We start from the raw sequence: 24,524 nt of genomic DNA, 5'->3' as shown, positions 1-24,524 counted from the left end.
TCCCATAGACGGCACCAACTGTTGAGACTGAAATTCGCCGCGACCCGGTACGACACCGTTTTCTGCAAAACCAAAACGGTAAAGTCAAACACCGGTGTGGTGCCGACCGTTGACCCTCCGACGATCAAGTTAGTAGGAGAGAAATAATTTTTTATCGTAATTTCCCTAGTAGGGAGATCTTTTTATATGTACCTTATTCCCGAGTCGTCTTCGTATTTATAGCCACTTACCTTATTCTTGATAAGGGAATTTCATCGTCCTTAGCCCATAGAGTTTATCCCATAGAAATCTTATCCTTGATAAAATTTGAACTTACCCCATGACAAATCTTATCCTTGATACGATTTGTCATCATTCTCATCCAATAGAAATGGTTATCTTTGATAACGAGATATTCGCTTGAAAGTTGAAGAGGTCTGGCGGCTAGTCAATACTTAATTACCTCTGTCATTAGGTCAAGATAAGTTAGGGTTATTTTTCCCTATCACTACCCACCAGCGACCCAGCACCACCAGATGGCCACCGCCACCACTCCTTCCTCCGTTGCCTCATTGCTGGCAACGCAACTGCATAAACCCCCAATATCAATTGTGTACGGTGTTTTTGCTTTTGATTTGTTCTTCAAAAGTGCGATAGATCTAAAAATTAGAAGAGAAAAGAGGGGAGAGGAGAGAGTGGGAAGGGGCTTCAAATGTGTCCCTTCATTGGGTAGTAATGGTGAATCTATTTGCACATGTGTTTAAGATGAAATTTATATCTTGGGTGGGGATGAAAATTTGTAGGCGGAGGAGGAAGACAACGAATTTGACAAATTTTCTGGCCTAACAACTACAACAACGTTCGCCGGAACTGTAGCAGTGGACTATCTTGGAGCTTCTAGTTGATGAAAAATAAACACCAATCTATAATTATATATATATAGATATGCAGCCGTTATTGGTTTAGAAAGACACAGAATTTGGAGGAAATCAGCCGATTAATGGGTAAGGAGAGGGAGGAGTATAATTTTTTTCAAAAATTTTTTATTTGGTATGGCGTGGCTAACAGTGTTGATGGAGATTGATACTTCAAGTTGCACACGGTCATGACGGAAATGGGTTTGAATGGGGTATAAAGGAGATGGTTTGAATGAAAATGGTTACAAAGGAGATGGATAATATTGTCAAATAAAAAATTACTAAATAGTTAAATGACTTTTAGAAAGTACCAAACATCTTTTGTGCTAAATTCCTTTTGACAAAATTGCTTGTAGGAAGGAATTATCAATGAAAAGGCTTTTGGTGTTAAAAAGCTCCCCCAAACACCACATAAGACTTTTTAAAAGTCCGTTTTTAAAAAATTTATCTGCTCTTTATTAGTGGCAAAGGGCTTTCTAAGCTTAAAAAGACTTTCTAAACTTAGAAGCCTGTTTTGAGACGACGTAATGCCCAGCCAAACAGGCCTAATTGGAGCAGACAGTCATCATGCTTTATTAATGAGGTGTCAAAGACTCAAAATCAGAGCATAATATAGTTATTAGCACAAATAAAACTGATTACTGTATGTATAATCATTATTGGATCAGCCAAAAAGAGATTTTGGAAGAGAGAATGTCTGGCGTCCAAAGACCGTGGTCCGATACAACACCACTCCTGGCCCACCACCACCAACAACCACCACACCGCTTTTCGCTAGACTCCAATCGACTCTCGTCCGTCGAAATGACGACCGCCCCGGCCTCCCTCCGTTCTGTTTTTCTCGGCGTCGATGTTGGCACTGGCAGCGCTCGTGCAGGTTCGGTCAATTTTATCCTCCCCTCTCTCTATATATATCTATATGAGTATGTTTTTTTGTACATGAATAAGGGTTTTTGCTATGCCAGTGTGATTCATGACTTCGATTTTTTCTGTTGGTCTGCTATTGATTTTATCGAAATGATTGATTGATTGATGTACGTCGATGACACTGTTTTGTGTTTCTGGATGGTGTTGCTGTTACATTTTTGAGAGGTTATTATTGCTTTTCTTAGTTTTTCGTTCTTTTTTTTTTTTTCAAGATTTTTTCGGTTTAGTTCATTGTGCTTATGCATTATGTTTCATATGCTGTATATAACGCCTTGTAAGTTTGAAATATCAATTCATTTCAGCAGAAGAACGGTAATGACAATACTCGACTCCAAAACAGTGAGAAGGAATTTCCCTCTGTTCTATTTATCTTATTTTCTTTATGTAAATTGCTCAGTTTTTTTTTAATTTCTCCACTCTCCAGCATGCGTTGCTATGTGTTTTTATTTTTAATTTTTCCTAAATATGTGTTTTTATTTTTATTCCTCTAATATTGAATGAGAGTTTTTGCTAAATTGGCCGTTATTTTTCTCTGTTAAGTGCACCTAGAGAGTCAATCTGTAACTCATTGGAAGTGTTTTGTCAGTACTGTATGTGAATCTGGTTCAATTTTTTGCATCAGTTTTCCTAAATATAGTATTTCAAAGATACTGCAATTAACACTTGCTATGTTCACGCACTTGCATTTGGTTATTTGGATTGTTCTTTACTTGCATGTACAGATATCCGCACCCATGTTCATACAAACTCATTAGATGCTGCAAATTGTCCTTACATATTGCTGCTTTATGCAGGTCTTTTTGATGAGAATGGGAAACTTGTAGGTTCTGCCAGTAGCCCAATACAGATTTGGAAGGAAGGTGACTGTGTTGAGGTGAAAAAATTAGAACATTGTTAGTGCTAAAATTACATCATCAAAGGGCAATCTAAATATTTTGGCCTTCAAATATTAACTTAGGCAGTAAAATCTATTGTTTGGTGGCCATGCCTCATAAAATTACATTATTCTTACGCTACGGGAACCTTTGGCATCTAACATGCTTATAGCATGCGTCATACGTTATAGTTGTCAAGCAAGAAAAGCTGTTTGAAAATTTTGTTTTGATGATTATTGACATATCGTTTGATTTTGTTCTTAAATTCCCTTCCCCCCCCCCCCCCCCCCCCCCCCCCAATCCAGCAATCTTCAACCGATATTTGGCATGCAATCTGTGCTGCTGTTAAGGCAGCATGCTCCATTGCAAATGTTTCTGGCGAAGAAGTAAAGGGTTTGGGATTTGCAGCTACTTGTTCCCTTGGTTCGAAATTTCTCCCATCTTTACAAGCATTACTCTACTAGGGGAACTTTATCACTTTGGTTGCTTAAACAATTTAGCATGGAACATGTAGCCAATTATAATGCACACGAATTGAATTTTGTGTGCAGTTGCTGTGGATTCTGATGGCTCACCTGTTACTGTTTCCTGGAGTGGTGATACACGAAGAAACATCATAGTGTGGATGGACCATAGAGCTGTAAAGCAAGCTGAGAGGATCAATTCCTTTAATTCACCAGTATTACAGTATTGTGGTGGAGCTCTTTCCCCTGAGATGCAGCCACCAAAGGTAGTTAAGCAGCTAGTAAGATACTCTAATGTTTTCTCGTACTGTACTTTCTTATTGTATTTCTTTAAACATAATCTGCAAAATTCATTCAGTCCAGATCATATTACCTGAATTTCAGCTAGTTAGATATATGTCTTTTAGAGATTTGGAATGTGCATCTATTAGAATTTGCCTTTATATGGATCAATACTTGGTTAAGTAATTCCCAATTGCGTAATGAGGATTTATACTTCATTCTTTTTTTTTAATGTTGAAGACCTAGTTTTTGTGATGGAGAATGGCACCAGTGTTTGTGTTCATAAAATTTATTGCATTTCAGTTATAAGGAGGTCACTACATCAAAGAAGTCAACTCTGTGCTGGATGCTATCATCTATGACGTTCATTATTTAAAGTTTTAAAGTTATTAGAAGAAATATTTGGGCATTAAACATGCTTAAAGGATGTCCTTTTTTCTAGGCATTTTTCTTGTGCTCTTCTTATCTTTTGCTGTCTAATCTTTGTTTAGAATGTGTGGTTTTGGACTTGAAATTCTATTATTATTCCTCAACAAGACTAAGTTGCGCTATTTAATTATGCAAGATGGATCTTTTTTTATCAAAGAAGGAAAAATAAAAAGGGAAAAACGATATAAGATGGATCTAGAAGAATCACCTTAGTCATAATGCACAGAATGTAGACCACCATAGTCAGGATGCATGGAATGTAAAATTAGAAAGAAACTACAATAGGGAGAACTCATAGTTGATTAATTTTAAAATTGAACCTTCTAATAAGTGCGAAATTGAAGTTTTGATTTTCTGACCCTGTCCTTGACGACGACGACAACAACAACTAAGCCTTTTCCCAATTACTTGGGGTCGGCTACATGTTTTTTTGTTTCCATTCCACTTTATTTAAGGCTATAGCTTTTAGTCAATCCACATGCTATCATATCTTTCTCTACTAACTCTACCCACGCTAACTTTGGTCTTCCTCTTTCCCTAACATTACCCTCAATGTGGACTATGTCACTTTTCCTAACCGGAGCACTTACAAAACTTCTTTGCACATGTCCAAACCATTCTAACCGATTTAGTCTCATTTTATCTCCAATTGGTGCTACTCCATCCATTCCCTGAATGTGATTATTTTTTATTCTATCATTTCTAGTCTTACTGCACATCCATCTTAACATTCGCATTTCAGCCACACTCACTTTATGCAAATGTTGTTTCCTAGCTGCCCAACATTTGGTACCATAAAGTATGGCTGGTCTAATTGCTGTTCGATAGAAATCCCTTTTCAATTGTAAAGGATGCACCTGTCACATAATATACTAGATGCACTCCTATTTAACTCATCCTGCCTTGATTCTCTGATAATGTCATCTCCAATTACGCCCTTATTATGAATAATTGAGCCTAACTAATGAAAATGTTCACTTTTTTGTACATCTTGATTTTCAATCATCACTACATCCTCATTTGTCTTTATAGATTTACTAAAATTATGCTCCATATATTCAGTTTTATTTCGATTTATCTTAAACCCTTTTAGTTCTAAATTTCTCTCCAAACCTCAAATTTGACATTAACTCCTTCTCTAGTCTCATCAACTAAAACAATATCATCGACAAATAATATGCACCTCGGAATCTCATCTTGGATGTGGCAACAAGGTATGGACTTAATGCTGACCTTTTGTGTAAGCCTACAATAATTGGGAGTTCACTTGTTTCCCCTACATGTGTTCTAACCATAGTCAAACATTTATTGTGTCAATTTATCCCTTTGCGACTCCTTTTTTTTTTTTTTTTTTTTTTCTTTCTTCTAAAACCCTCTATATTAGGTCTCTAGGTACCCTATCATAGGCTTTCTCCAAATCAATTAAAATGATACGGAGATCTCTCTTCTTCTCCTTATACCTTTTCATTAGTCTTCTCAATAAGGAAATAGCCTCCATCGTTGATTTACCCTGCGTGAATCCAAATTGATTCTCTTACATTTCTGTCTCTTGTCTTAGGTGTTGTTCAATCACTCCCTCCCAAAATTTCAGTGTGACTCATTAATAAAAAACCACAGTTATTATTACAACTTTGTACGTCCCTTTTATGGGTTGTATAGAATACTTTGGTGCCACTCATCTGGCATCCTTTTTTGTTATTATCTTATTGAACAAATTTGTTAACCAAGACAAGCCAACTTCTCTTAGACATTTCCACACCTCGATAGGAATGCCATTGGGTCCTAAAGCCTCCCCGATTTCATCTTTTGTAAGGCATTCCTAACCTCCTATTCCTTGACCCCGTGGAAAATATGTTCTCTCTAACATATTCTTCCAAGCTTAGACTTCCTATGGTTTTCATTTAGCAATTTCTCAAAATAACTTTTCCATCTTTCTTTAATTTCACCATCCTTTACTAAAACCCATGAATCTTCACTCTTAATACATTTAATAAGGCTAAAATCTCTAATCTTTCTCTCCCTTAGCTTAGCAAGTTTATGTATTTTCTTCTCCCCATCTTTTGTGCCTAGTTTAGAATAGAAATCGTCGTATACTCTATATTTAGACTCACTTACTACTTTCTGAACTTATTTATTTACCTTTTTATATTTGTCAATGGATCTAAATCAAGAAGCCTATGTTGTGATGTTAGACTCTCTCTAGGAATAACCTTACAATCTTTCCTTGTTATATATCTACCTTTCTAGTTAAAAAGTAATAAAGGCTCATATTTGATCCACCTTTAAAGGTTATTAGTTGTTCATCTCTCTTTATAGAAGAGGTATTCCTAATTATAAGATTATATGCTACCGCAAAAATCTAAGATAGTCGCCCCGACATGTCTTACTCCAAATCCATGTCCACCATATACCATCTCATATCCACCACACTTTTTTCCTACATGACCATTAAAGTCTCCTATATACACTTTTTCACCTTCGGGGTATCCCTTGCATGAATTCGTCCATATGTTCCCAAAATTGTGTTTTAATATTGTTATCTAGTCCTACTTGGGGTGCATACGCTCTAACTATATTGACTATATTTCCTCCTGATACGATTTTTAATAATACTATCCCATCTTCTTTTCTAATAATGGTTGTCACATCTTCTTTTGAATTCTCATCACTGATTATCCCTACTCCATTTCTATGTCTATTGTTTTCGGAATAATATAATTTATATTTTTCAAGCTCTCTAGCTTTTGCACCTACCCACTTAGTTTCTTGTAGACATAAAATATTAATCTTCCTTCTGAACATAGTGTCTACTAACTCCATTCCTTTACCCGTCAAGGTTCCAATGTTCCAATTCCCTATCTTAAGCCTACTATCCCGGGCTTAACTTCTTTACCCGTACTTGTCCAAAAAAATGTGGGAACCCTTGCCTATTTTTTATCCAGTGTTGTTAAAGGTGCGCCTAGGCTTAGGCACAGGTCTAGCGCCTGTTGTCATTCTAGGTTCACTGATGTTTACTAGGCGCTGTAATGTTTCTGATTTTCCTTATTTTCAATTTTCTAGGTTTTTTGATTTTTCTAGATTATTTTTCGTTTTTTCTCGTTTTGCGTGCTGGACATCTTGGGGTGTGCCGGATTTGACCGAGAGTTGGTTGGAGCATTTCCTTGAGTTTAGGACTCTTGGAAATGCACTGGTTTCCATTTTGGCATTTTTCTGTTTTTTTGGACCGGAAGGTCCTGGATGGGACCCGTTACCGGATTTATTGTATACTGAAGTTGCGTCACGGGTCCATTGCATTTCATGCATTGTTATTTTTGCACAATTTCATGGTGGTGTATTAATTTGTGTGGTTATATAATGTTTATTGTGTATTTACAATAATAATGATAAAAAAAATATTTTTATAATGCATGGGACCCACCACTATGAAAGTCGTTACTTTCATTTCATCCCAGACTTCCATTTTCTCTCATCTCTATGACGTTCTCTCTCTCTCTGTCTCGGTAATTCTTTCTTTCTTTTTTTCTTTTTTTAACTTATCAAAAAAAAAAAAAATTTCTTTTTTTTCTTTTTTCATTTCACCATTTCAAGGCTTGATTAAGCCTTGCCCTTTGGGAATTTGATGGTACTCCCTTAAGCAAAGTCAGAGAGCTCGTCGAGGCCGTCGTTTTGATTGGAGCCAATCACCATTTGGCCACCCTTAAGGATTTCGAAATTAGGGCATGGATTTGGGGATTTTTGGGATTTTCTTCAATTAAGAGGTAGGGGTTTCTAATTCACATTTTTCTTAGATTTTTGTGAATTATTCTTCATGAATTGTTGTATAGTATGCTTAATTCATTCGGATCCTTGCAAAAATGATTTATTTGTCGTATATGTGATATGTAATTATGTATTAGTTGTCATTTTATGAGAAAACATGCCTTAAATGATTATATTCCATGCCTCATGTATTTGAGTTGCCGGAGATATAGTAAGAAGCATGATATGTGTATTATATAATTTTTCACCCAATTATGTTTATGATTAAGAATTCAAATGTACAAAGAATTATGATGTTTAAGTGGCATGGTGCATTTATGCATTTTCATTGGGCGTGGAATGGGGGAAAAGTTGTTTTAAAAAGGCAATGGAATTATTTTGGGAAAACGTTTTTGGAAAGTGTTTATGAAAACCGGACGCCTAGTGGTCCGTGGTGTTAATGTGATTTAGAGGGAAATAGAGAGAGACTCTAGTGTGGTTGAGCTACCTAGGCCAGACGACGCCATGGAGATGCCATGTGGTCGGGGAAAGCTAGCCAACCCTTCCCTCATAACGCCATAGGGGTGCTATGGGTCGGGTTGCATTAACGGTTTGGAACGGTGAAAATGAATTGTTTTGGAAAATAGTGAACGACATTGGCATGACATTGCACTTCATTTGCATATTTGGTGTATTTGTGTTACAATGACAATTGTTTATAAGCTTGTAGTTGTGGTTGTTGATGTGCATTCCCTATGATATGATCCCGTCTACTTTTTGCCTATTCGTTGCGTGGATTCATGGGGTCATAAGAGGTGTGTCTTAGATACCTCCTACCGAGCTTATGCTCACCCCATTATTTTAACATTTTTCAGGTTTGGGGAAAGAAGGGGCGGGCGACAGCCCATCGCAAATTAATACTGGATTAGAACTCTTATTTTATTGTCTTTTGTATAGAAACATGATCATGTACCTTTTATAAAAAAAATTAAGTGTAACTTGTATAGTGTTGTAATGGTAGAATTTGTGTAAATAAATATATTTCATGGACTGTAACTTAATGTAATTAAAGTGATTTCTTGTTTTGAGGAGATGGAGGAACGGGACATTTTGTATGTATGTGTTGATTTTGGGGATGTTGTATATTATTGCATTATGCGTTGAGACATGATAGATTAGTTTTGAGGCCAAGTGAGATTATTACATTTTATATGTATTTCAGCAGGTCGTTGTAGGACTTTTTATGTAGAGGTCATGCCGAAATTTTTATTTTTATTATTATTTTTTTGGGTCGTTACACGCGTGTCTTGGTTGCGCCTCATCCTATTTGTCAAGCGCGTCTTTTTTTTTTTTTTATTTTTTTGGGCGAATTGCAAATAACCCCCTTTGACTTGTAACTTTTTGCAGAAAACCTCACTTTTGAATTTGTTTAACAAAAAAACCCCTCCAACTAACGAGGGGGTTAAAAAATAAAATTTTTGGACAAAAATACCCCTCAACACCCAAGTATTAAATACCCACCTTGCGTATATTAAGGCTTGTTTATGAGATATCTTGCCACCCTTTGCACTGTTACATACATTGTATATACTCTCTCCGTCTCAAAATACTTGTCCATCTTTCCATTTTGGGATGTCCCAAAAAACATGTCCTATTCCAAAATTAAATGTACTATTTTTTATTACATTCCCAAACTATGCTTTTAACTAAACAACTGCACTAATTACGGAACACTATTTTGTCTTTTAGTGAGGGCATATTTGAAACTTCATTCTAATCAATACAATTTTTTTTTTTTTTGATAAATAAAATTTTATAGAAGCGCTCAAAAGGGGAGTGGATCCAAAGAGAAATACAAAAGACCACAAAAGGCCTCTAAGCCTTTAGAGGGGCCAAAAAATCAACTATTTCCTCTAAAGATCTATGATTTCTCCCTGAAACCCAACAAAAAAGAGTGGAAAGAATCGAGAATTTGAGCACCGAAATCGACATCGCCTTCCCTTCAAAATATCTTATATTCCTTTCAAGCCAAATACACCACCACACACATAGCGGCGTAGCCTTCCACGCATCCTGAATATGAGCCCCCACAGGGCAACCTCTCCACGCCTCAATCAACCCTCTAGAGGATCTAGACACAACCCAAAAAAACCCAAATAAGCCAGTTATCAAATCCCAGCACTGTCTAGCCATATTGCAATGAATGAGAAGGTGATCCACTGTTTCCTTATCACGAAGACATATATAACAACGATTAACCACCACCTGGTTTCTCCTTCTCAAGTTATCATGGGTTAAGATCCTTCCCAGAACCGAGGTCCACACAAAGAAAGCCACCTTGAGAGGAGCCTTAGAGCGCCAAATAGACTTCAAAGGAAAGCGAACTCCAGGATCAACCGAGAGACACCTGAAGAAAGACCTCACCTCAAAACGCCCCTGAGAGTTTGCAACCCAAGACCAACAATCCGAATTCTCAACCACAATCCTCTGGTGATACAACAACTCCAAGAAACGAATGGCCTCCTCAATCTCCTAATCCTGAAACAAACGCCTGAATCGAACATCCCAAACCAGTCTCCCACTATCAAGGTGATAACAGTTGACTACCATGGCTTGCCTATCCGAAGCAATCCTGACATTCTGTAAAGCTGAGGAAAAGCGAGAGCGAGAGGAACGAGGAAAAGCGAGAGCGAGAGGAACATCCCCACACCAAACATCCTCCCAAAAACAAATCCTCCCATCCCTGAGTTGAAACCGAATGTGTTTGGAAAAGTCATCCCATCCCTTCCGAATAAAATTCCAAACCCCTACCCCCTGAGGACCCCTCACTTCCAGAGAACTCCACCCTTTTCTTATCTCCCCGAAACGACAAGCCACTACCCTTCTCAAAAGCCAGTGTCTCTCCATACCAAACCTCCATAACCATTTCCCAAGGAGGGCCTTATTAAAAGGCACCAATCTACGGAGACCCAACCCACCATTCCGAATTGGCTTGCAAACCTGCTCCCAGCGCACTAAATGAAACTTGAACTTTTCACCTCTACCCCCCCACAGAAAATTACGCTGCAACCTCTCAATCCTCTCCGCAACTGAAGAGGGAATTTGAAAAAGAGAGATAAAATAAGTGGGAAGGCATTAGAGAGTGCTCTTAATCAGAGTGACCCTGCCTCCCTTGGATAGATACTGCTTCTTCCATCCCGCCAACCTCCTCTCAAACCTATCCACCACTGGGTCCCAAACCCTCACACACCTCGAAGGAGCTTCCAAAGGCAAACCTAAGTAAGAAATGGGAAAGGTACCAGTATAACAACCAAGAATGTCAGCAAAGGCCTCAATCTCAGGGACCTCCCCCAATGGCACCAAAACACTCTTTCCAACATTCACCTTAAGGCCGGAGACAACTTGGAACCAAATCAAAACGCATCTCAGATATCTAATCTGGGACACATTCGCATCACAAAGAACCAAAGTATCATCAGCAAACATCAAATGAGATATCTCTAACTGGGAAGCAGCATCCCTGCCCACCCGAAAGCCTCTCAAAAAGCCCAACTCGACAGCCCTTCTCATCAATCTACTAAGGGCCTCCATCACAAAAAGAAACAAGAAAGGGGAGAGAGGATCCCCCTGTCTCAAGCCCCTCGAGCTAGAGAAAAAACCCGTAGGAGCTCCATTTACAATAATCGAAAAGCGAGCACTGGAAATACAAAAGTGAATCCATCTCATCCACCTATCACTGAACCCCATCCTTTCCATCAGGTAAAGAAGGAAGCTCCAACTTACATGGTCATACGCCTTCTCAATGTCTAACTTACAAAGAATTGCCGGGACCCCACTACGCAACCTGGAATCCACACACTCACTTGCAATAAGGACTGAATCCAAAATCTGACGGCCTCCCATAAAAGAGATGCCATCCAACACTTTCCTCAACCTTGAAGCAAGCACCTTGGCAATCGAACGTGGCATTCAAGCTTTTTCATAAGATCCCCGAGCATGGAAAGCATGAAAAATGCCTCTCACCTCCCCTTTAACCACCTCCCAGCACTCCAGAAGAAATCTCATGGTAAATCCATTTGGACCTGGGGCTTTAGCCCCATTATAACTCTTCAGAGCAATTAGAACTTCCTCCTCAAAAAAAGGCATCTCCAAACCCGAGCACTCCTCACTAGAAATAGAATCAAACAGAAGCCCTTCAAGCAAAGGTCTCCACACAACAGTCTCTGTGAACAACTTCTCAAAAAACTTTGAGAAGCCCTTGCAGATCTCCTCATCCTACAAAAAACTATCCCCCTCCACCCGAATCCTCCCTAGATAATTGCCCCTTCTATGGGCATTGGCCAATCTGTGGAAAATTTTTGTGTTCTATCCCCCTCCTTAAGCCACAAGGCTCTAGTTTTTTGCCTCCACGAGATCTCCTCCATGATTGCAATTTCAGCAAACTTTGCCTGACACTCCGCCCTTCTAACCTTCAAAGAGTCCCCCAGATCCCCTTAACCCTCCATTCGGTCAAAAGCAGCAATCTTAGCAAGAACCCGATTCTTTCTCCATTCCAGATTCCTGAAGACCTCTTTATTCCAAGTCTTAAGATTTTCCTTTAAGAGACGCAAACTGCCTGTAAGCACATGACTAGGGGTGCCAACCACCCCATACCCCTCCCACCAAAGTCGTACCCTCTCCAGAAAACCCTCAGCCCGTAGCCACATATTTTCGAATCTGAACGGAGAACGTCTACAACGCAACCCGCCATAATCCAACATCAACGGAACATGGTCAGAGATAGGACGAGCCAAAGTAGCCTGAACAACATCAGAGAACCTCTCCTCCTACTCCCCCGATACAAGGAAACTGTCAAGCCGAGAAAGAACGGGAGAGCGGCCACTAGACCAAGTAAATGGCCCTCCAACCAAAGGCAAATCGACCAGCCTAAACTCATCAATAAACTCCGAGAAGGCCTCCATGTCAGACGTCCACCTACCTCCCGTTGACCTCTCGAACGGAGAGTGAACAACATTGAAATCCCATCCAACACACCAAGGCAAAAACCATCTACTTCTAATCTCCCCTAACACCTCCCACAACAAGTGGCGCTCACCGTCCTCTGTAGGACCATAAACACCAGAAAAGACCCAATGAACACCATCCTTTACTAAAGCAAGAACGCATGAAATAGAGAAGCGCCCAACCTTAGCATCCACTTTAGACACCTATTTGTTATCCCACATGATCAAGATGCCCCCTAAGGAGCCAATAACATCCAAAGCAATCCATTCCACAAATCTCCCACCCCAAAGACTTCTCACAATCCTATCAGACGTCGAAGCAAGCTTAGTCTCTTGTAGACACACCACATGACCCCCCCCCCCCTACGAATGACCGACTTCACCACTTTTATTTTGACCGGGTCATTAAGACCCCGGACATTCCATGAAAGAATTTGTAGCTTCATAGGGAAACACCTGAAGAAGCAAACCCTACCCTCCTTCCACTACCTCTCTCTCCTGACCTGGACCCCTATTTCTCCTTTCATATGTGATAAAATCATTGGGACTTTGCAACACCATCTCCCCTCTCCCCTCCCGCAACCTTTCCTTACCACCCACCTTTTCCTTTAAATGAGAATTAAGAACATCATTAAACAAACACATCGCCTCATCCACCCTACCCTCGAAAGAAACACCCAACAAAGAGCCCACATCCCCCACATCCAAACCCTTCTCCCTCACCCACTCCTCCTCAAGGTCATTCACTCCAACAACATCAGTCGGGTCACTAACTCAATTCCCCCCTAGCGGAACAACAGCCAAAGGGACAGCCAAATTCACTGCCTGTTCCAAGTCTTCCCATGGAATCATGCCCGAATCCCCATCAAAGGACGAACCTGCAGCTCCCTCCCAATCATCAAGAACAGAAGAGGAATGCGAGCAAAATGCATTGATTCCCCATACAGAACATGTATTTTGGGACAGAGGGAGTATATATATATATATATATATATATATATATATATAAAATGTAATGATAAAATGCATTGATTCTAGGGTTTGTTTTTGATTAGTTATGAGTACAATTTTTTATTTTGTATACATCAAATTAATGTGGATAGATCACAAATGTGAGGTTTAATTGATTGGTCTTGGGTATATTTGATTAGCAATTGTAAATAGAATCTGAACTATTCGGAGTGAAAGAAACAGGAAAGAAGAAGAAGAAGAAATGGGTATATTTAAGGCTTCGATTATACATCATGTGGGCATTGTGTTTGTGGTGTTATGGTTGCTTTCGTTTTATAATTATTGTGATGAGGTCACGTACTTGGTCTTTTTTTTTTTTTTTTTCCTTTCTCTACCTGATAAGTAACATACACATCATTATTATTTTTTGGAAATGAACTTGCATAACAGTTTGAATATACTTAGTGTGGATATGTTTGTGATTTCTTATTCAATTGATACTTTTGGTTTTGTTTATGGAGATACATAAGCAATATATGATGCTATTGCCGAGCAAACTGCAATTTGAGGAAAGAAAACATGCTAATTAAAGAAGGGTACTTTTTGGCCTTTTGATTTCAGTCATTGCTTTAATAAGTATTTATTCTATATATATATATATATAGTGTATGTAACAGTCTAAAGGTGCAGGAAATCTCATAAGCAAGCCTCAATTATTATGCAATAGGTGGGTATTTAATAGTTGGGTGCTAAGGGGTATTTTTTGTCTAAAATTTTGCTTTTGTAAGTTGGAGGGGGTTTTTCGCTAAAAAAATTGAAAAAGGGGGTTTTCTGCCAATGGTTACAAGTCAAGAGAGGTTTCTTGCAATTCACCCTTTTTTTTAAAAAATGATTATTCTATTTCTTAAGCCAAAAATGGTACTTTCGGCAACTTAATAACCAAATAAGAAAGCCTAAGTGTATGAGAGACCAGGGGCGGAGCCAATTAAGGCCCAGAGGGGGCATGTGCCCCCCCTCACTTTGCTCCAACCTACTATACATAGATACATATTTTTGGTATAGATATATATATACTTACATGGTAATTTTAAATAGTGCACCCCCCCCTCAAAATTTTAAATTCTTTTAATTTCCTTTTGAAAAAAAAAAAATTACATATAGTCCTTCTTTGAATATACAATATATTTTTCCTTTTCTAATTTTTGTTTCCTTTTTCAAAAAATTATAATTATGTATTTTTCTATTTTTTTAAACTTATTTCTTTTTATCGATGACATTTGTGATTGTATTTAATTAAAATATTATTAATTAATATTTTGATTCTTATATTTGTAACTATATTTTTTTTTCGGTATTTATTTAGTATATTATTTTACAACTATATTTTTCTTATTTGCTTTTTTGATTTAAAAAAATTATATTGTCATATTTATTAAATTTTTTTTTTAACAAGTGCATTGTGCCCCCTCTGAAATAAAATCCTGGCTCCACCCCTGTGAGAGACGGAACTTTTGTTCAAAAGAATAAACAAATAAGAAAGCCTAAGAGTCAAAGTGTCAACCGAACATAGAAAGGGCGAGATTATGAGACCAACGACGAAGCCTCAGTTCTTTCTTCTTCTTCTCCTCTCTTCTCCTCCACTCCTCTGTTTGTCTAGTTCTTTTCTCTCTTTGTCTTTTTTTTTTTTTCTTTTCTTCTTTTAACACTCTCTCTCTTCTTCTACTTCTTTTGTCTCTGCGTCTTTTTTCTTTTTGGCTCTGTTTATTTTCCTTTTCTTGTTAATAGTTTTTTTTTTTTTTTGTTAATAGATTTATTTCTTTTTGCTCTGTGTTTTTCCTTTCAAGAAAACAAATTTGTGCTTTGTTTTATGGTTCTTGATTGTAAGTGGTTGATGGATTTAAATTATATATTTGATATTAATTTTTAGAATTTTGATACTACTAATGAGATATGAATGCTTTTATGGTAGTTTAAAATATCAATTGTGCGCCTCACTTCACTCAGGCGCGCGCCTAGGCTCCAAAGGACCTCTAGCGCCTTGGTGCGCCTTGAGCCTTTTAATAACATTGTTTTTACCGCACCCGGGCGTCGATGCAGCGCCCCTTGCCCATTTTTTAAAGCATCCAGAAGCTGATGCAATGCGTCACTTAAGGGGAGCACCCTAGAATTTAATCGCGTATTCGTAGGATTCATGTTCATATTGGTCATGACAAAATTTTACGCCAGTTGTCAAGCTACTTGACGTAACCCTCCTCCTTTATCCGGACTAGCTGTGTAAAGAACACGGGCAGAGTTTGACCCAGTACATATTGCAACATTAGTGAAATGATAAAATTAAAATGTTTTTTGTCAATGGTAGACTAATTTTGGATCCAATGCTTTGTAGTTAATGCATGCCTCAAAACCAGCTTAAAGGGTGATACTTTTTAGTAAATGATGTAGGTCTTATTTATACGACAATGACTGGTGGTGTCCTAGCAGAAGTGCTGATGATGCCTTTTTTTTCTTCTTTCTTGGAGTCTGGTTAATGTGCATAGAGGGGATGTGAGGCGATCTGTTTCAGTTTTGCTTGTATATGGAAGATTGGAGAAAGTTGGTTGTGTAGTGAAAAACTTGCTGGCTGCATTGGGGATAGGCAAGTTCATGCGTAATGATAATGAGCTTTCTTAGAGAAGTTGGAATAGCCAAATTATTCTTCTTAAAAAAGGGATTCAAATGCCATTAAAATGTAAATGCACACAGACTACTCACATTGTTTTTAAACATTAGTTTTAAGAGCCTACCAAGAAAGCACTTTAATGATGAATAAAAAATCATATTGAATGATAGTTACTAGATATTTTTTTACTTGCCATTTTTTTTTTTGGTTGGTCACAGACAATAAAATTTGAAGTCCTAACCCAACCCCCTCTTTTGGTTGTCGTGCACTCTTACCATTATGCTACAATGGCTTTGTCCAGACACTGTTTCTTACTTTTTACTTTCTGTTTTCAAGTAAAATAGAAGAGAGAGAAGTGTCTTTTTTTTTTTTTTTGGAATTCTATTTACAGTTTTTGAATTGCTTTTGTGGATCATGTTTGATGCACAATGTTTTTGCAGCTTTTATGGGTGAAAGAAAATCTGCAAGAATCTTGGTCAATGGCATTTAGGTGGATGGACTTGAGCGATTGGTTGTCATATAGGTATGATGAACTTCTAGCTTTTTGTTATTTGAACTGTCTTGATGTCACTAAGTTCTCCTATTCACAAGCCACTTTTGGGTTCTGATGATTTTATCTTGAATTCTAATTATTCTTAGAGCAACAGGAGATGATACTCGGAGTTTGTGCACCACGGTGTGCAAGTGGACCTATCTTGGTCATGCACACATGCAGCGAATCAATGAGGAAGACTCCCGAGATATGGAGGCTTGTGGATGGGATGATGACTTCTGGGAGGAAATTGGCTTAGGTGATCTTGTGGATGGGCATCATGCTAAGATTGGTATGCTCGAGGATTTTTTTTGTAAACACAATTATTTTCTTGTGATGGGACTTCTAACAATCTAGAACAGAGAAAATTTGTATGTCTTGGTTTCTTGATTGTTGATATTTTGTGCAAAAGCTAATGTTGAGACACTGATAAGATCATTGCTGAATGGCAGTCCTGTATTGACTCTATTCCGACAAATTGGCATGTCATCTCACATTGACATCTTCAAAGTCATATTGGCATGTACTTTCACAGCCTCTTCTCTCTCTCTCTCTCTCTCTCTCATTCTGCTTTTCTCTGAAAATGGGATCTGTGCTCAAGCTGAGAGGAAACCATTCTCTCATTGATATGAATATGCTGAATAATGGAGGATTTGCTCCTACTCAATTAATCTGCTGATTGAAGTGGATTTGCGTCCTTCCTTGGACAGATTAAAACACTTTACAAATTAAGTTTAGTTGACAATTGTATGTTTAGTAAGCAACAGTTTTTCAGTCTGCTCTTAACTAAAATTTCTTTTTGTTTCCTCTATGTTCTCACATGAAATAAAGCTCAGTAAGTGATGCCAGCAATGCTTGATGCTCAAATATTTCTCGAGAAGAAATACGACAGCAATCATCTTACAGCATATAACTGGATCATAAATTCTAAAAAGGCATTTTCTAGACAATTATGTGAAATTGTGCAATTTTTAGTTCACTATAGAAGGGAATGAATTTAAAAGAACAATGAGCAATTGGAGTTCTTTGATCTTGCTTAAAAAATAAGACAAAAATAAAACGAAAAAAGATACAAGAACATTTCTTCTGTATACTTTGTTAAACATCAAAGCAACACAAAGCAAGTAGGTAGCTTGATTAGAAACGGAATATAAAACAGAAGAATGGAAGATGATCTAGATCACCTGTGTATCCCTGGATAAATTTTCCTTAAATTCTGATAGTTTTTTGAGTAGCTTTTGTTGCTTCATTTTTAATTATTCTGCAAAATTAAGCAAATGTTGAATAAAAAGTAGCCTGTTTGTCTCACTGGGTTCTTGTGGCCATTCAATGGAAAGAAGAATCATTTTCATGTCAACTCTGTGAGACTTTTTTATAACTTCACTTTCAATTTTCCTCGTCTGCAGTTAATGATATGACTAACTGTGTGAACAGGACGGAGTGTAGCTTTCCCTGGACATGCTTTGGGCTCTGGTCTAACACCTGATGCCGCAAAGGCAAGAACTTTTGTACTGAAGAATTCCTTGAGGTCCATTGATGAATCAAACACATCTGTTTGCCATTAAAACATGAGCAATACATTCTATCTTCTTCGGAGGGTGATTTGCATTTATTAGGTGGCACATGCATTGTCAATATTCATTCAATGTGCTAAGAAGCTACTTAATTTTCAGGAACTGGGGCTGGTAGCTGGAACTCCTGTTGGAACTTCGCTAATTGATGCTCATGCCGGTGGTGTAGGGGTAATGGAGAGTATTCTATCGCCAGATTCTGAATCTAAAGGTTGTTGTTGTTGTACTTTTTATCATGATTTAGCGGCCTTGTACTAGGCAATACATTTTCTTGCTGACCAAATGTTCTATGTTCAGATTTTGGTGAGGAAGCTATATGCCATCGTATGGTTTTGGTTTGTGGAACTTCTACTTGTCATATGGCTGTGTCTCGAAGCAAGTTATTCATACCAGGGGTCTGGGGACCATATTGGTCAGGTACACATTGGGCACTTCTCAAGGGTTGTTTGGTTTATGGGATTTTGGTCATATTGTGGATTTTGGAAAGTGTATTTAATGAATTTTTACATAAGGCAAAGTGTATTTAATGAATTTTGAACAGATTGACCATCTTTTTGACCAATAATAGCGCAATTTCATACAATTTATACATATTTCAGAACCACTTCCATCTTATCTATTGGTTTCACTGTTCCTCTCTTATTATTTAATCATTTTTAACTCTTTTTTTCTTTTGTGTGTGTGTGGGTAAATGACAAAAAGCAATAACAAGTGCCAGAGGGAGGATGATGCAGGCAGAATTTCAAATTTCTGCAAGGGAATTTGTGTTTTTCAAAAACTTTCCAAATACTAGAAATTAAAAACAAAAACTAATTGAACACTAGAAATTACAAGGCTTTATATAGAATTTCTTCCTCCCCAATCCTAGCCTTATATTAGCTAACTACCAAATATAAAATAAAACAAAAACAGGAAAACTGCTGAAAATCAGAAAACTACTCAAAAAGGAAAGCTGATGAAAAAAAAAAAAAAAAAAGGGACTACTAAAAATAAAGAAATTCCCTTGCAGAAATTTGAAATTCTGCCTGCATCAGAGGACAACCCAAGTAGATATAGGCTGCTCTTAGAGGCCTTTCATTCCAATGAATTGTACATACATCCTTAATATAGTAATATTAGTGTCATAAGACAAAAGAGAAACACCATTGATTGTAGCTCCCTATCCGGAGCTACCTTATTGAACCACCACCTCTGTTAGATTACTAACAAACATAAGCAAATGTCATTTGCACAGCTTGGGAAAATTCTTGTTGCTTATGTCTTACACAGCTTGCCAAAATTTTTTGGAACTTGTTTTTATTCGTTTCTTTTTTGTGATATTTTTGCCAAATTAAATTTCAAAACCCTGCCTATCTAATTTTACAAAATTAAAATCTAAGTTCCAATCTTATATGTTTTCTTTTTCATATTGCTATTTAGCACATTGAAATGATTCTTGAGCACAGCAAATATAATAAATTCTTCAATTAAATGTTTTTTTGTACAATGATGTCTGCGACATGATCCCTTCCATATTCATAGCGTGTCAGAAGATTTTATATGTTGATCTGTCTTGCCTTCGGAGGCAACTACTGAATTATCTGTATCTTGTTTTCATATTTTCTTTTCCTTTTTCCAAATATGTCTAGCGATGGTGCCTGAATACTGGCTTACAGAAGGTGGCCAGAGTGCTACTGGTGCATTGTTGGATTATATAATTGAAAACCATGTTGCTTCTCCGCACCTTGCAAATCGTGCTGCTTCTCGAAGTAAGATATTGTTTCTTCTTATGTTAAGGATATGTCATCAGGAAACATATTGTCAATGCTCTTTACTCAAATCAGTGTCACTTTGTACAATTGAATTAGCTTGAAACCTAATTCATCAATAAATCTCCCAGGTATTTCACTGTTTGAACTGTTGAACAATATATTAAATTCAATGATGCATGAGCTGGGGACTCCTTTTATTGCGGCTTTGACTGCTGATATACATGTTCTTCCTGACTTCCATGGAAATAGGTAAATGTTACAGATGAAGCATGATTATGCCCATCATACTGGATATTGCTTCTATGATAAATGCTTACTTTTTAATTCAGGTCTCCCATTTCAGACCCAAAAGCAAAAGGGATGGTCTGTGGTTTAACTCTTGACACTAGTGAAAAACAGTTGGCCCTTTTATACTTTGCAACGGTACAGGGTATCGCATATGGTACACGTCACATTGTAGAGCACTGCAATGCGCATGGGCACAAAGTAAGAGTGGAAAGTCCTCATTCTTCATGCATCAATTTTCGATTCGCTTAGTTTAGTTTCATATCCAAAACCATTACTGCTTTGTATAATTTTGGTAGTTTAACAATCCTTAATAAAAGGGCTTTAATAAACAATGAAATAGTACATAGTAATTTTAAGGGCATGTTTTCATAACTCATGTTCCATACAAATCTCCATAGCATTGTCAAGTTGCAGCCACAATTCACCATTGCACCAAGCAATGGCTCCTTGTAATATGACGTTCTTATTTTAATTTCAGTATTTTCCGTATTCCAACAAGGTTTTTATTCTGTTGTTAAATGGAACATTTATGAGATTTAACTAAACAAGACCACTAGAAAACAGCCACATGGCAGAATGCAATGCTGAAATAACAAAACAAACAATAATCTTATGTAATGAAGGTAAATGTTTAATTTTACTCAACTAAAGATTAAACTACCATAATCCTAGTTAAACAATAATTATTTTTTATTAAAAAAAAGGTTGAAAAGTTCTCACTATATATTTTTTATTTATAAAATTTATTCTTATCAAATAATCTCTGTGGTAGTTGATATTGAGAATAATAAAGAGCTGCCATTTCTCTATAGAATAGTGTAGCTGCTTGAACCATGAAATGCTTTTAGATTATTGGCCAAAAAAAAAAAAAAAAGCGCTTTTAGATTTGACTGTTGTAGGAAAATACTGTACTTTATCTAATGGAGCATCCTCGATCTAGATATTGTACATCTTAACAAACAGATGGATCTATCTGCAAAATGGGGCGTGACTGGATGGTTACTTTCCTATTATATGCATGTGAAGAAAAGCTTAAGCAATTCAGTTTGGACTCCAAAAAGTTGGTGACTAAATCCAGAGTTGTCCACTCTCACTCTCTTATGTGCGCACTTGCACATGCTTGTCTTAATGCAATGGCATGTCCTTTTTTATGTATCAGTGTTATATATACTGTTAATCCTTTGTTATATGTTGCAATGTATATAGTTAAAAGTTGCTCGGTCGTTAAGACATCATTGAACATCCCAAGAAAATTGAATAGCTTCATTGTGTTCGACATACCATTTGAAGTTGTATATCCATTATCAGAATGGGTGCACTGAGAACTGTAGCCATCGCCACTAGTGATGGTGAAAAGTTGAAGTATTTTATCAAATTCCAATATTTTAATTTTCCTTCTTAACAATTTGTGTTGATGGCTACCGTATATAGACAAAGTTCTCATTTACAATTGGAGATTTATGTGCAAATTATATGAATGAGGCAATTAAATTTTCATTGGATATTTGTACATATCTTGAGTCATTGACTGCACTCTTTAGTATTAGTCCTCCAACACTTCTCATCCTTTTTTCTCTGTGTTTCTTCATTTGCAGATTGACACGCTACTTGCATGTGGTGGACTTGTAAAAAACCCCCTGTTCATTCAAGAGCATGCAGATATCATTGGTTTCTCTCTCTCTCTCTCTCTCTCTCTCTCTCTCTCTCTCTCCCCGTGTATCCACACTTGGTCACACATATACATATGCATACAAAGAGACATGCGTATATAAAATATTTATGTAATGCTTCCATTTAAGGTCTTGCCGATCTAAGTTTAAACTTGTTTACGCTGGTAGCAGAATTTTTTTAGCATGACCTATTACTTTAGTTATTTCAATTGGTTGGATCATGCTCCAATTATCTCAAGTGGGCAAGGTTCAGATGCAGTGCCATTGGTCCTGGCAGTGAGGCACCAGAATCTAATTGGTCTATAATGGATGGTGCATTGATTTTGGAGCTTACATGCTTCCCATGGGATCTGATCAGAATTTGATGCCTTGTAGAAGGCATCTTAGTTTAATTTCGCTATACAGGACCTCTAGTTTACTCATTACGACAGGTTGGATCTTTTTTGCTTCTAAATCACAATTTGGCAGTAATTAGTTGTAAGCCTACTACTACACCTTCCCCCACCCACCATCCACCCTCAAAACCCTCAAAAGAAGTGGGGTTGGAAAGTTGCATGCTGTCAAATTCCTCATAAAACATGAGAATACAATTGCCATGCAGACGAAAGAAATGTTTTGAACTCATTCATGGATATGATTCCACTAAATTAGATTGTGGTGGAAAATATTCATGTGGAACATCACTAAATTTAAGATGCCCATCATTTAAGCATTTTATTAAACAACACCATAAAGCCTTAATCCCGGCAAGTTGGGTTCAGCTATATGAACCAATATGCTACTCGGCATGACCGTGCACGTAAATAAAATTAAGGCTTACTCATCATTTTCATGCAGGTTACCCTATAATTCTTCCACGAGAAAGTGAGTCTGTGCTCTTGGGTGCTGCAATTCTTGGTGCTGTTGCTGCAAAGAAATATTCTAGTCTCAGTGAGGCCATGAAGGCACTGAATGCAGCCGGTCAGGTATGCAAACAATTCTGGCTCATTGTATGCATTGGTTTATTCTTTTCAGAAAAGGCAAGTAGGAGGTATTCAAGCTTTAGTTGGAGACTTGAAGTCTAGGGTAAAAACACCTACTTTTTATTTATTGAAGTGGGTGGTATTTCCATTCTCTTTGCTTCTTCTCTTCTCCACTTTTCGTTCTAGGTTTCTGTGCATATCATGTTTGCTACTTATAAAACAAAGGATATTTACGGGATGTGTAATTTTGGTTGGTCAAACTTACATGCAATGGTGTGGAATGTTATTCTAAATATAAGAGTTTTATGGGGATATCAAAAAATGAAAGTTTGAAAACGTTGCATCACTCGTTTAAAATACTATACTCTTGGGAGAAATTCAACAGATTAACCTTTAAAGATGACCTGATTTACATCAGACCGCCAAATTGCCAATTAAGCAAACCGAAGAAACATACATCGCGGATATAAAGCTAGAGGCTTGGCCCAACCAACTTCTAAAGGTTTTTTTTTTTTTTTTTCCTAGTTGGTACTTACACACACCCCCTCCAAAGAATTGTTTGCACCTAGCAGGAATCGATCTTGAGACCACCAGCTCTGGGCTTTTAGTTTTTCAGTCAGTATCTTTTTATTTCTGGTGTCACTTATATCCATTTTTTATTTTTTTATTTTTAATTTCCATGCCTGAACCTGAGAAGATAGTCTATCCATCTAAAGATCCGAAAGTGAAGAAGTACCATGATGCCAAATACTGTATTTTCCGTGGACTTTATGAAGAGCAGCTATCTCATCGTTCAATCATGGCTCAAGCTTTGGCATAGGTTACATGTGCCTGGTCTCATGATCCCACTACAATGCAACCTCAGATTGTAAGATTGCTTTGTAAAGTGAACTCTGATTGTTCAAAAATTGTTGATTGCTTCTGTTCTGCTCCTAATTGTGATTTCTCTTAGGTAACTGATTTGCAGAAGCGTCTTGAACAGTAAACCAAATTCAATTCTTACTCTGCCTTTAGCCGAGATCAAATGTAAAAAAGGCTATTCCCATCCTTTATTGTTTTCTTATTTGTATCCCAAATTTTGATGCAATGTGCTTTTTACTGCCTCGTCATTTCAAACTAGAGAATTGGTCAACTTAAATATGAGCAAGTCATTGTTAGGAAAGCAGGATGGTTTATTTTTTTCTTGTTGCAATTCTTAAATAAGCATTATAAAGTAGTGAGCAAGTTGTCAACGGCAGGTAGTTCTGATTGGTACTGATCAGGGTACACAGGAGCAGACGTTTGCTTTGTTTTGTTGCTTTAAGTTCTTTCTAATAAATAACGCATTTCTTTAAGCTCCTTCATCCTCTCCCCCTCTCAATGGAACTATAACAAGTCTATAACAACATTGCGCATGTGCTTACATCTTTCATTTACTTTTATTTATTTATTCAATTATTAGCTTCATAGGCCTTTCAAGTTGTAATCAGGGTACATGGCAGCCAAGGAGGGCGTCTTCAAATCAGCATGTTACACTTAATATAGGA

General features: G+C 37.3%; 1 protein-coding gene across 2 annotated transcripts; it reads left to right on the top strand.

Annotated features, from left to right (window-relative positions):
- Positions 1-1,550: 1,550 nt before the first annotated feature.
- On the top strand, positions 1,551-24,160 carry LOC132278493 (uncharacterized). 2 transcript variants are annotated; one of them, XM_059780287.1, is made up of 16 exons: positions 1,551-1,773; positions 2,618-2,697; positions 3,004-3,121; positions 3,250-3,443; positions 16,665-16,747; positions 16,864-17,048; positions 18,191-18,252; positions 18,430-18,538; positions 18,625-18,744; positions 19,956-20,075; positions 20,207-20,327; positions 20,408-20,564; positions 21,962-22,034; positions 22,874-23,001; positions 23,696-23,866; positions 23,951-24,160. In XM_059780287.1, exons 1-15 carry the CDS (start codon positions 1,590-1,592, stop codon positions 23,816-23,818), a joined length of 1,857 nt encoding a protein of 618 aa, XP_059636270.1. In that variant the 5' UTR covers positions 1,551-1,589; the 3' UTR covers positions 23,819-23,866; positions 23,951-24,160. The 2 variants fall into 2 exon arrangements, with proteins under 2 accessions (XP_059636270.1, XP_059636271.1); XM_059780288.1 differs by having other exon boundaries at positions 3,250-3,428; positions 23,696-24,160.
- The last annotated feature ends 364 nt before the right edge of the window (positions 24,161-24,524 follow it).

Source organism: Cornus florida, unplaced genomic scaffold, assembly GCF_030987335.1.
Source record: "Cornus florida cultivar Cherokee Brave unplaced genomic scaffold, ASM3098733v1 CherokeeBrave_3.0.0_Hap2_Chr10, whole genome shotgun sequence".
NCBI lineage: Eukaryota > Viridiplantae > Streptophyta > Magnoliopsida > Cornales > Cornaceae > Cornus > Cornus florida.
This window is presented reverse-complemented; position numbering and strand designations above follow the sequence as displayed.